Source organism: Ascaphus truei, chromosome 1 (assembly GCF_040206685.1).
Source record: "Ascaphus truei isolate aAscTru1 chromosome 1, aAscTru1.hap1, whole genome shotgun sequence".
NCBI lineage: Eukaryota > Metazoa > Chordata > Amphibia > Anura > Ascaphidae > Ascaphus > Ascaphus truei.
Genome location: NC_134483.1, coordinates 129382768 through 129396479, shown reverse-complemented (window position 1 = coordinate 129396479; position 13712 = coordinate 129382768). Strand labels below are relative to the sequence as shown.

Genomic DNA, 13712 nt, shown 5'->3' with positions numbered 1-13712 from the left:
CTTAAAAACAGTGTCTCTTGGAATGTTATCTGTGCTTGTCCTTCCCCCGGTGTGGATGTGTTGTAAAGCACTGTATATACTGTGGGCTCTCCATTCATTTATATTCACACAGATACACACACACTCTTACATCACTTGCTTTCAGGAACCTTTTGACACCTCTAGCCATAAAACACATCCACACCGGGGGAAGGACAAGCAATTGTAGTGCCGACGAGTATTCTAAAACAAATCTGGGTCAATCACCAACAAGACCCAGGTACATGCTGGGAACATGCTGCAACATTTCAGTGACATTTCTGCAGACAGACTAATGGCCCATCGGATTAAAAGCGGGGGTCTCTGGCAGTCCCACTCAGTTTGCTGTGTTAATCCGATGGGCAATTAGTCTCTGCAGAAATGTCACTGAAATGTTGCAGCATGTACCCAGCATGTACCTGGATCTTGTTGGTGATAGCCCCAGATATTCCAAGGCAAGTTTAAGGCAAGTTTTAGAATACTCGTCGGTGCACCTGTATATAGTTAGTTCGTTCTAGCATTAAACCCACTCCCAGAAGAACACCGTTTGTCGAAACGTGTTGGAGCGGGAGTCTCCACATGTTATTAATGTTTTTATACTTTAATTTTTCATTTATATTCACTACAAAGAATGGGGATAAAGCTATGTTTTCATACAACCAAGTCTCCAATATAAAAAATATTAGTCCCATTTTGCAAGCATGAGGGGATATATGCACATTTTTCTTTAGTCCAATTGGAACTATATATCCCCTCCTATAATTAGCACGGTATAGGTGGCCAATCATAGTTTGGGCAATGGTAATACTGTCCCCACTATGTAGATAGTCATTCAATAAGGGGGAATATTAATCCCATTCTACAAATACAGATGGGTAAAGGACATATTTTACAGTCCAATTGTACTGAACATTTCCTCCAACAAGTGGGAGGTAATTCTTGGTCAATAATAATACCCAAAGCTTTTAATACCCGCCGTGGGTCTCTAGAAACCGGGAGATACAAAGAGAGAGTCCCATAGATAGATAGATATACTGGAAATAGTTGATAAACACATAGCGATGGATCCCCACTCTTTAGGACAAAAAAACCCAAGTTCGAAATCAACATTAAGTTCATTAGGGGCTAGGGTCTTCAGCTTGTGGATCCAGAAAGTTTCACACTTGGTTAGTTCATTATCCCTGCCACCACCTCTCCAATGGGGTGTTCTACAACCTGTTCTACAGCTGTAAATGTAAGTCCCCTAGGGTCTGCTTGACGGTATGTCATAAACATTTTCGTGACATGGTGGGTGACTAATTTCCATCTTATATAAATGCTCAAGGATCCTGACTTTTACAGGCTGCGTGGTCTTGCCCACATATTGCAGGCCGTAGGGCAATCCATGAGATATACCACGTGGTCTGTATTACAGCCGATATACTATTTAATTGCGAAAACTTTTTTAGTAACCCATGATACAAATTTAAATTTATTAACAAATCTACGTAAGTACCAGCACTCACTGTCTAATGGCTAAATGATGAAAACAGTTGTAATGCAGAAAATACATTTAATAATAAAACAAACCAGAAATAAATCAAATGTGTTTGCAGAAACCAGTGTCACAAATGGGCATATCACAAAGTGAGGGGTGGGGGGAAAAAAGGAAAAGGGGAAAAAAACATGAAACACAAGGAATATACACAAAAAACGGAGAACGGAAAGTATGCTAGGGGGGGCGACGTTTCGAGGGACTACCTCTTCATCTGGCCCATTCCCCCTGGTCCAAATGGTCCCAGTGGTACTTCCCTAAGCCTTCCTTCCCCTATCACTCTAGAGAGGGACACCTGTTATTCTGTGAATGGTATACTGTATGGTTCATATGTTCACCAGTAAAGGTGTTGGTTATTATACAAACGGTGTGCTGGTAATTCGTATGTGTCCTGCGAGGAACAATTCCCGCTTTGCTGGGAACCATCGCAGGTGGAGGCGCTGCACCGAGTACAGGGTTACTCATAATACACATACCCCAGGTTCCCCGTGGCGGAATCTCAGCCCTCCTGTGAGCCTAACAGGTAAAGCACCACACCTGGTAACTGTAGGTTCTCCGCACTCACACTATATCTGCGATTGAGTGGGGTGGAATACCCGTTACATTTGGAGGCGCTGCTGAGATAGACCTAGGGTGCCCTGTTCCATATTTTTTTTGTCAAATTGCCCCACCATGTTTGTAAAGTCCGGACACGAGGTCCTCGCCTGGGCCTTGAGGATAAATCTTAGCCCCCGCCGTGTGGTGGCCGTAGAAGGCCTTCCCGCAAATATATCATATGAGGAAGTCTGTGACCATATGCGTAAAATCCCCGGGTGGTCGTACGCCTGTATTATAGATAAAGATCCATACCCCACGTCCAGATCAATACTTTTTGTGGTGACCCCCAAATGGGATATATGCCTGTCAGAGGCACCGTCCACGTTGTTTATGCCTGGGTGACCCCCTGAGGGTTACCCTTTAGTCTACTCTGACAAAGCACCATGGCAACTTTCCCCAAGTTGGCAGCGTGCACGTGGTGCTGCGCTCAAGGCGGCGCAGAATGACTTTGCAGAAAACTGTCCGGGATTGGCGGGAAAACCTAAGCCCCACCCCCGCCCACTGAGTGGCACCATACAAAGCCAGAAACGCTCCTTGAAAGAGTGTGCTGCCCCTCCTTTAAATTCCACCAGGGGGAGCAAGCACAGTGAGCTTCCACCAGTAACTGCTGTCTCCAACAAAGAAAGTACTGGACGCAGAGAAAACCACCCTCAGTCGTATGGAGTCTGGCAGATTAAGGGAGGGAGCGTATCTTTTCTTTTGTGTCAGTGCTTACGAAAATTATTGAGTTCGTCTGGTAGTATGGACTTTGGCACCTTGAAGCAAATAGTAGAAGATCAGGTGGCAAACGCAAGCGAGGAGGGATGCATAAAATGTGTCTGTAACAAATGTGACTGCTCATTTTGTGAATTGGCCTGGGGACCCAAGTGTGCCTGCTGCAGGATACAGCTCCTGAAACCCGTGCTGCTGTGGTCTGCTGAACCAGCAGAGCAAGAGGAGCCTGGCCTCTCCACTAAAGTGAGTTACAATGCTACTCAGTCTGCCTTAATCCCCAAGGCTCCACGGGGCCTGTGTGTCCAAAGTGATGTTCCAGACACTGTTGCAGAAACAGATTATTTCCCCCTTGGAAATGAAATAGACTGCAAGGAGTTACACTCTAACGCGTATGCGGCCCGGCAATTGCCCGGAATAGATGCCCTCGTGCTAATGTGCCCCTGCCTTCAGGAAGTCTGTGGCAAGGGAGTCGACATACCCAAGTCCTCGCTCGGCTTCAAGACAACCGAGGTGGGAGGAGAAACGTGTATACAATGTTTTAGTACCACCTGTGACTGTTCTAGAGGCGAACTGGCATGGGAGCCCGAATGTGCCCGCTGCGGGATATGTTTCTTGAAGCCTATTATGCCCCAGCCTGCAGAATCCGCCGGGGAAGAAGTGGTCGACTTTAATACGGAGTCGGTCAATATATAACCAATCTACCCCTCTCACAGAAATTTCGGAGGACTTGAGCATTCTACCCACGGTTCCAGACTCTCAAAGGGGACGTCCTAGTGGTAGAGCAGGAACCACAGAGCCCAGACCAGCAGATTCCGGAATCACAGGGTAAGGTGTCTATACCCCCATCTTCTTTTAGTGATTCCAGCGACCAACCACTCGTGGTGATGCGCCTGCCGGCGGACCACTCTAGTGAAGTCACCAAGCCAACTATCTCGGCGGATACAGAGCCTGCTATGGGTCCGTGTGCTCTAGACGAGGTGTATCCAGATGCTGCCGCTTGCCCGGATGTGGGCCCGTGTGCCCTACAACGGCCAGTGTGGCCTACTCCAATGGTACCATCGGTCTTAGGCTGGGGACCAGTACCTAACGAAGACCTGGGTGAGTTGACTGCCCCAGGGGTGTCGGTGTGAGCCTCCAGGTGACCGCGAAGCACGATAGCTCCTTAAGTCTGGCCACCAGGGCGAATGGCTCCACTCGGCATCGCTTCCTGGCGGAGGTGTCTCCCTTAGCAGCCAGCTGTCCAGTTGTGCGAGTGGACCAGTACCTACTGCCTATCGTCCAGGCGAAGAGAAAAGTCAGCCCCATCGTGATGTCCAGTGAAACACAGATGGTACCTGACAGTGTTTCAGATGAAGAGGAACCCATCGCAAGCCAGCGGAGTGGTGAGGAACCTCCTAACTCCCCACAGCCTCCGATGGAGGCGGCCGTGGAAAAGGCCCGAACTAAGGCTCCTGACCTGAGTATGAGCCCGTGCGCTCCGACCCAAATGGTCCCAGGACTGGGATCCAACGCTCCCGAGGTTCCAGCAAGTAAGTGGACTGCTCCAGAAGTGCCGGGACAGGTCCCAAGACAGCCGAGATGGGAACTGACAGCGTCCCCGAGGACCTGTTGGCCACCATGGATCACCGCAGTGGTAAGGTATCTACCCTTTACTCCCTGCCGGGTGGAACAGAGACATTGTCAGTTCCTCGCTTGCCAGTGGAAGCCTCGCAAGTACGTAGGGACAAGGACTGTGTGGCGATGGATTTAGTGAAAATTTCCTCCTTCAAGCTCAAAAAGGAGCGTTCCATTCACCATGTGGTGGACCGTGGAAAAGGCCAAGACCTCCTAGCCTATCGCATTCATGCCGCGGATGGCCGGGTAAGGGTCTGGCCAAGAGACATGGTACTATTCCATCCACCAGGGGGAGGAAATATTAAGAATCCTGTGACAGTTCCCCTCGAGCGTGCTCTCCAAGAGATTCTTTCGAGGGAGGCTCACGAACGTAAAAGTGAGGTACCTCCACATGATCAGTTAGGGGCACCTCACAAAGGGTCTCAGCAAACAGCAATCACTCAGCTGGCCTCGGGTTTAACTGTGGGTGTTATGTGGTGTACCAAGTCATATAATTGCCATGTGATAAGTTGCATTTTCTATGCACTGCATTTTGATTGTATAACGCTTGTACATGGTTATATCGGCTACCCAAGCGAGGTCGTTGGGATTTCACCAGGGGGAGGATGTATCCAGGCCCCCCTGCCTGTCAGCACCCCTCTCACCTTGCTGGTGATCGTGGGTGCTACCGAGTCGAATGGCGGCCCCGCCAGCCGATCGCAAGGGTGAGGGCGGTCAGGATCCTGCTCGGGGGTTGCCGTGGACGCGTGCGGCCGGTTGCCAAGGCCGCGATCGCGTCGCAGGGCTCCCGGCGCTCCCGAAGCAGGGCTGTGAGGGCACCGCCATTACGCATTGTCTCGCGCATGCGCAGTGAGAGCCAGGCGCCGGGAGGACCCCAAACAGCTTGCACAAGCGCATGCGCAGGAAGAAGCCCGTGAAACCCTAGCCTACCAGGGAAGGCTCTAAGCAGGGACTACAAGTCCCATGAGCCTCTGTGTGCCCCACATGACGCCAGGGAGCCAATAGGGCGAGAGTATCTCCCCAGGAGGGAGATAGATACATTTCGCGGGCTCTACGCAGTTAGATCAGTTGGAGCTGGGAGCAGGAAGGGGAAGGAAGGGTGTAGGGAGCAAGTGAAGCTCCTGCACCAGGTAAGGTTCCTCCAGATCCCAGACAGGCCGCAATTCCCCACCAGGTTAGTGGGTAATTGATAAGGGACGGCCCCAGGTTAGGGACCCTGCCCTTAGGTTCGTGCTTGGGTGCATTCTTGTCAGGTCACAGCGGTCAGTGCTGTGAGGGCTGACAAGAGAGCATCGTGTCAGGTTGCAGTGCGTTGCTGCAGGGATAGGAAGGGTTAGGTACGAGTGAGGCAGAGAGGACTCGGGTGGTACGGGAAGAGGTAGTGCGGGTGCATGGGTCAAGGACCCACTTGCATAAGATAGGTTCCCCGTAGGCCCATAGGAGTTTCCCCTGAAGCCATTCAAGGTTGCTGTGCTGTAGGGACGGCCTATAGTACAGCGAGCATCATCCTAGGTCATAGAGTCAGTTAGGGACTCATCAGACACTGTGTGTCCGTCCAGAGGGTTGGGCACCGATCATCATCGTTGCTGTCGAGGCTATTCGGGTGGGATCGCCCCGGATGGTAGTTCCTGTGTTCACCCGTCATCGGATCCTTTGCGAAGCTCCGTTGCAGGCCCGAGCCCTGGAGTGCTCGGCAGGTAACCCCCTTTTTCAACAAGTGCACCAACGACCTTATTAGTTTCTAGTGACTGCGCAGTCACACATATCCTCTCTCTGAAAGAGTGCGGGACATTGTGTGGGGATCATTGGACACGGGGTGGGATCACCCGGTGTAAGGGGGAGCGTCCTGTGAGACGCCTTAGTTAGTGTCTCCTCTAGAGAGGGACACCTGTTATTCTGTGAATGGTATATGGTTCATATGTTCACCAGTAAAGGTGTTGGTTATTATACAAACGGTGTGCTGGTTATTCGTATGTGTCCTGCGAGGAACAATTCCCGCTTTGCTTGGAACCATCGCAGGTGGAGGCGCTGCACCGAGTACAGGGTTACTCATAATACACATACGCCAGGTTCCCCGTGGCGGAAGCTCAGCCCTCCTGTGAGCCTAACAGGTAAAGCACCACACCTGGTAACTGTAGGTTCTCCGCACTCACACTATATCTGCGATTGGGTGGGGTGGAATACCCGTTACACCAAATTAATTGGTCCTCCCATACCCCCGTAAAAAGGTTGGCATAACTCAGGCGAACTTGGTACCCATGGTCGCCTGCATTTCTGTTTGTACAAATTCCCGTCAATCCATAGTTATGACCTAATATATATCGAATAGTCTAAAATTAAATCCACTTGTGTATGATGGAGTTCCTCATCTCTGTCTAATACTATTTTAATTGCATCGACTCCCTGTTGATGTTCAATAAATCTTAGGATGTCCGACGCATCTCTCAAGTAGGATATAAGATCCTTAACATATTTTTGAAGGTAAATGTCAATATAATGAGACATTTGATGTCAGAGAGTCTATCCCAGATATAATGGGTTTATCTGGGGATTGGTCAGACTCCTGTGGATTGTTGGGAGGAAGTAGAACACTGGCAACCGTGCTTTCTAATTCAGACGATAATGGAACTCGTTATCTTTAAATATTCCACTTTCCCTTTGGTATGTAAATCCCTCAGTTCTCTGAGGAATTCAGCGGTGGGGTCTGTCTTAATCTTATGATAGGTTTCTACATCACCTAGATCCTTTCATATAGTCTATACGATTCATAACTACTACCCCCCTTATCTGCTTGCTTAATTACTATGCTCTTATCCTCAACAAGTTCAGTAAAATTGTCTCGCTCAGTTTTGTTAAGATTGTGTTGGAATTTATGCTCTCTTCCTGTCAGTTCTTCAAAGTCTTTTTGTATGAGCTGTGTGACAACTTCCAAATGATTACCCTTGCACCCTTTAGGGGAAAATGTGGAAGCAGGCTTCAGGTTTGAATGAATAAAGGATGACTCTATGGTATTAATTACAGGATTAATATTAGTTCTGTTCACATGCGTCCTTAGCTCAGTTTCTTTAGTTTTATAAAACCTTTTAATCGTCAGTTTTCTCAAAAACTTTTGCGCATCAATAAAAACATTGAAGTTGTTTGGGCCTGCCGTGGGTGCATATGTAAGCCCCTTAGATATAACTTGTTTTAGAGTGACTGTTAGAATTTTATCACTAAGGTTAAAGATATTATTTATTTTGCATACATCTTTGTCTTGCTTCCTCTCTCTCCATTAAAGGAAGGAATCCTTTCTGTCCCCATGAATCTGAAGACTTCTTTGGTCCTAAAAAAAGACCCTGGTCTAGGGAAATCTTGATGGAATAGCCTATGACTTTTTTCTTCTCCAGACATTTCCCTTGGGGGATCTTCCATTCTCTCTGTCTCTGGGCTGCCTATTTTACTCCTGTGGTCCAAAATGTGCTCTTTCTTGCTCAGGGCTTCTTCTACATTGGTCATTTGATGATCTATTAGGATATTTCCTAATTGGACTATACCTATCACCTTTCTTAACATAATTATATTGTGATTGGTTCTCAAATTTTCTACCATCTCTATAACTAGTGGAACTCATATTTGAAGGATCTGTTCTACTTTTGGGGAGTCTCTTTTTGTGTATCCCTATTTTATAATCTTCTTAGTGCCTTTTGAAATTTTTAATCTTCATAGTCACAATTATCTTTTCTAAACTATCAAGTTTTTTATTGCAATTCCTTATATTTATTTAAAAAAAATGGTGTTTCTTCAGATGGGCTGATCTTTTCCTTAATAGTATTTATTTCTCCATCGATAACAATAAGATGTTTTTGTTGTTGTTTGATAAGACAAATTAGCTCTTGTATATACAGTATATGAGGTCAATTAATCAAGAATATTTGAGTTCCTTCATATTCCCAATTTTTGGGTGGGTATGGTCAAATCAGGTACCAAATAACATGTTGCAAAATAGATATAGAATTTTAAATAATCCATTGTGATTTTATCTTTGTATTCATGTTTATGCATTTTATTATTGTTTTTGTATTAATCAAATAGTACTGTATTAATTCCCATGAGATCTATGCAGCATTTATATTTTTGTGTGTACTTAATTTGCTTTAGGGTAAATTATTTTTAGTATAGTGCTGCTATTGTTGATAATAGTTTTAAACTTGTACTGTATGTTTGCTGGCGCTGGTCCCACCCCCAATACAGGTCTGTTCAATTAGTGTTTGATCAGAAATTGTATATATAGAATTGCAGACGTGGGTGGGGGTTACTGACTCCTGACGAAGCGAACCTTAGCGAAACGCCTTGAGTCCGACACTTGCCAAAGTAGGAGACTGAGCGTGTGCCCAGTGCTGAGGGAAGCGCCATTTATACCATCCGTGTGCCTTCGCGTTATCGTGATACCGGAAGTGACGCAACCAGAAGGGGCAGAGTCCATCAGTGCGGTGCGAACGTGACTCACCACACACGAGAATAATGGCAGCTTCCTTCACTGTTTGTTCAATGCTTTTGAGTACCATCCTTGATGTAAGCCTTTAATTCAGGGGGGTATTGTTTTAAGCAAGTAAATATATTTTTAAGGATCATCTGCACTATCGCGGGCTTTTTTTCTCTCCTTGAGCCCTGCTGGAGCAAGTGGAGTCCCGCCCACGTTTGCCACAGTTTGGATATGCCTTACATTATTCACTGTTTGTGAGTATGATCTTCATACATTCATGCCATAAGAACAACACAATCCTGCAGTATTGCCCTATGTTGTTGTTTTTTTTTTTTTTTTAATCTCCCATGATGCCACATCCCCTGCTCTCCTGTTTTCTGTGGATAGAGCCAGAGTTGTGACTAGAACCCTACTTTTAATGCATGTCTGGAGTGTTTTATTGCTTGCAAGGACTCTTCTACCCAGAAGCAATGAGTTATTATTTTGCGGTGTACAACTCACCTGTATGATTCTGATATCATCTGTATTGCATACAAATACTTTGCATTTCCCACAATACAACTTCTTATTTCCTTCTGTTAACTTCGGTCTCTCCACATTTTTTAAATCGCGAATATTCTTTTCTTCGTTTTGTAATTTACGGATCTTGGTAAAGAAAAATGTTTAAAATACATTTGTAGTTTTTCTTGCAAAGTTTTGTACACGATAATTTCACCAACTCTCATTAGTCCATACAAAACCTATCACCCCCTATAGCAAATCTACACTTCTCCAGGAACACAGACACTAGAACTGTGAACTAAATTTAGCCATGCCGTTAGCTTTTTTAAGTAAATGCACAGATGTAGCCTGACTACCCTCTCCAAGAGCCTCAGGAAATAAAGCATTTTCCTGGACATCTCCAACGGGGTTAGATTCCACCCTACAACGGGAATAAGAAAACAATTGCTTTCATCTTTCATTTACTGCTGGGATTTCTTGCAATAATATTCAGAGGCAATCTGCCCCTGAAGCACAGCTCTGCACTGCTCTAGCTGCATGCACTGGGTGTGCTGTGCGCCTCATGTTTCTGCATCAAGGAGGTTCCTGGTCTAATCGCTCTGACACTAGAAGTTGGCATGAAGTCTGCCTCATCTAAAGGAATGCTCATTACAACTTCAGGTTAGCCTTAGTTTGTTAGAACCTTTAGGTTTTATTATTGTAGAAAAGATGGATGGAGCTTATGAGACCTTTGTTTTGTACCTCAGGTAATCACTGGACCAATGGAGGAAGCTTCAAAGTCCTCTATGGAGCCTGCTTTTGAGAAAAAGGCTACTAGGAAAATAAATATTCAACCTGTGATAAGCCTGCCTTGGAAAACAAAAAACTCTGTGAAGATGTTTTTTTATAAGATGCTGCAAAAGAACTGGCCAAATTTCAGAATTTCTATCTTGGATGAAGGAAGTAGTGTTTCAGTATTGAAGCAGCCTCTTCTCGAGTGCAAGGTGCACAAACATGCCAGGTCCTAGATAAGTCTGGATAGACCAGTGGAGTCATCTTCAGTGGAAAAAAAATTGAGGATGGTGAATATTCATCTTCTGGAATCATCAGAAGGTGAGTTGATGTTGGATGAAGTGTCTACTTTTGATTTTGACCCCGTGGTTCCATATATTAAGGCTGTCAGATTTTGGAAATCGATGACTCACATCAACAAGTTGAAGCAAGGGATAAAATGTTTAGAGGTCTCCAGAGAAAGCCCAGAACCTTTTTGGTTCAATATGTGGTCAAGAACGATCAAATCTCAATGGTACCAGCCCAATAAGAAAATTCATTAGGATGTATGCTTTTGAAGAGATGGACGTGGAAGCTTAATATTATCCACTGAAGGTTGATAAGCAAGGTGTGCTAGAAAGATGATTTTACCTGAATGACCCGTTTCAGTTTCGGACGCCATGGACAGCCATATGGAGAGTGCAGTAAATCTTTTGTCTGAAGCAGCTTGTAAACACTCTGTAGCAATAACATCGATCTCCAGGGCAGTGAAGATTTGGATTGGCAATGTTGAAGAGGGCTTGGAGAAAAGTGTGAAAAGATTGTCCCTTATGTGTGTCTTGCTGAATTCAAGTTGGCCACTGATTTTATTTGAGATATTCCATTCGGGGAGGCTGGCAGCGACATTCATGGCCCTGTTAGTATTAGACAGAAGAGCACTATGGTTCAAGCCTTGGTTGGTGAATTAAGCATAAAAATGATTTACAGTATGCATTCTGCCATTTAAAGGTCAGGTTTTCTTTGGGAAAAGATTAGACACCATTGTTCAAAAAGCCGCAGGAGGGAAAAGTATATTCATGCCCAAAGTGAGAAGGTTCTTCAGACCTACTTTGCTACTTTACAAGGTGAAGAGTCGGCACTTGGGTATAGGAGAGTCTATAGACCAGAAAGAGATTATTCAATGAAAGAATTCTGCTGAGGGTGCCAGAGTAATTTTTTTACGTGCCCAGGAGGTCATGGTCCCTAATTCTTAGGCTCAAGCATATTTGCATGTGTTAAGTGGAATCTAAGGGGAATCCAGCCTTCTCCAGTTTGAGGAAGACTTCACAACTTCAGAAATTTGTTGGCTGTCAATTTCAGATTCCTAGTTGCTCAGCTTTATAAGCAGGAGCTATTTTCTGGATGAAGAAAAGACTCTGGAGAACAAATGTCGCCACCTCCACTCTCTAAAAGGACAAAGAAGAAGCTCAAGCTTTAAAAGGAAGTCTAAGTAAATTATTAGACAATAAAGCTTGCTCCATTGCATCAGAGGTTTTATTCTTGAATGTTCATCATGAAGAAAACAACTAGATCATTCAGAGCAATATTGGATTTGAAAAAGGTCAACAAGTTTCTCGAGGATAAAAAATATTTAAGGTGGAATCACTGAATACAATTGTAGTGGCAGAGAAGCCAGGAGATTAGATGGTGTTGGTGGACTTCAAAGATGCCTATACCATATCCTAGTGGCCAGAAGTCAAATGTTTTTGAGCTGTGTAGTATGAGGAGAGCATTTTCAAATCATGGTACTATTGGCAGAGTTAAGAAAAGGTTTGTCATTACCTTGATAATCTTCTAAAAAAAAGTCTTAAGACAAGTATCTTCTGCAGTAGCACCAAGCACGGATGCTATCAGCTTTATTAGGAAAACAACTGGCTTCTTTTGACTTTTATTCAGAGCAATGGATGGGCTTAAATCTCAATTCAAATTATCCAAATATTTCTAGGGATTCACCTCTCCTTTTAGAATGTCTCAAATATCGAGCACCAGTTCTCAGATTTTGACCTGGTGCTGAAAACTTCTCTCCCCGCGGCTATTGCAGTGGGATGATTTTCATTATAAAGTGTCTTAACTTAACAGAGCTTCTGTAAGTCATATGGTACCTTATAGCCTATATATGTAAATGGGTCATATGTAACATACAGCATAGCACCGCTTAAAAAATATGGGGCCTCTTAGCTATGTCACTATTTATTCATTCCTTTGGGACCTACTGTACAAGGTTTTTGTTCTGTGTTGTCATTTGCCACCTGTGTCTATTCAGCTACGACAGTCTGTCAGTGACACAAAAAGTTACCTTATTCAGAAACGCCTCTCCCTCCAGTTTCTGCAACTGGGTGACAGCATCATTCATCACTTGCTCCTGTAATATGTTAATCCTTTCCTTTTCTGCTTCCTCTGGTTTGCTTGTCACAAGGAAGCACTTACAGTCCTTCGCTCTTCCTCGACCTGTGTGAAATAACATACAGGAAGCTTCTGTGAAATTAGCATCTTTTTAAACCCTATCTTTGGGTTGTATAACAAGGCTCAACTAGTATTCTCATGGGGCCAACGATTTGTATTTTTTAAGGGCCAAAAGATTATTTTAATGTAATTTAATGATACATGTCCTGGAACAGAATTTCATATTTTTCTGTCTCCCTTTGCAGCTCACTGACTATTGCTGTCTCCCTAGTTCAGCTGCCTGTAATTCCCTCTGTCTCAGCAGCTGGCTGCATGTGTGAAGGCAACATTGTTTCATATGTCCCTTTCTCAGCCCTAACTGGTTGCCTTGGCAACCCTCCATTCTTCATAGCTGGAAGATTGGTTCATTCCTGCCCCCCCTGACTCTGCAGACAAGATAGTTCAGTCCCTTCACTTTCCTGTGTGGCACTTCTCCCCTTACTTCCTTTTCAAGCCAAAGGACACTGAGTGAGTACCCTTCCATGCTACACTCCTCTTGGCAAGGCCATTTCCTTTTTACCTGCCTCTGATTATAAAGCATCCACACAGAAGCACTCTCTCACCACACCATCCCACCCACAAGTGCCTGTATATACTGATGCTTTCCCAATAAAGTGAAGAAAATATAACAGGACTTGGTGTGCTTTGGAAAGGGGGCCGAGTTAAGCTAACTGGAGCTATTCACACATCACACTTGACCCTGGTTCCAGGATAATACATTTTAGAAGATTTAAAAATATTATAAATTGTGCAAGCATTGATAACATCCGTACAATTCATATTAACGAGTGCACATATGAATAAAATATTTACGAGTTTCAGTGTCAACGTTTCAGTTATCTGCCTGAGCAATTGCAATGAAATTATCAGCAGCAGGCAGTCTAAGACCATCCATAGGCCAGGTGTGGCCCACTGGCCATTTGTTGAAGATACCTGTTGAATAAGCTTGGTACAAAACCATTCACCTTGTGGCTGTAAACCAGCTTTTGCCTCTTCAAGCTTACTGGGACAGAGGCTGCTCTCTCAAGGGCAGTGTTTCCC

General features: G+C 44.8%; 1 protein-coding gene across 1 annotated transcript in view; it reads right to left on the bottom strand.

Annotated features, from left to right (window-relative positions):
• LOC142491888 (antiviral innate immune response receptor RIG-I-like) overlaps positions 1-13712 on the bottom strand; it is a 145202-nt gene that overhangs the window by 5676 nt on the left and 125814 nt on the right. Inside the window, exons 18-19 of the mRNA XM_075594709.1 lie at positions 12526-12677; positions 9441-9584 (exon numbers count right to left, since the gene is read on the bottom strand). Of these exons, the coding sequence (XP_075450824.1) occupies positions 9441-9584; positions 12526-12677 (296 nt within the window). The remainder of the gene's footprint in view (positions 1-9440; positions 9585-12525; positions 12678-13712) is intronic.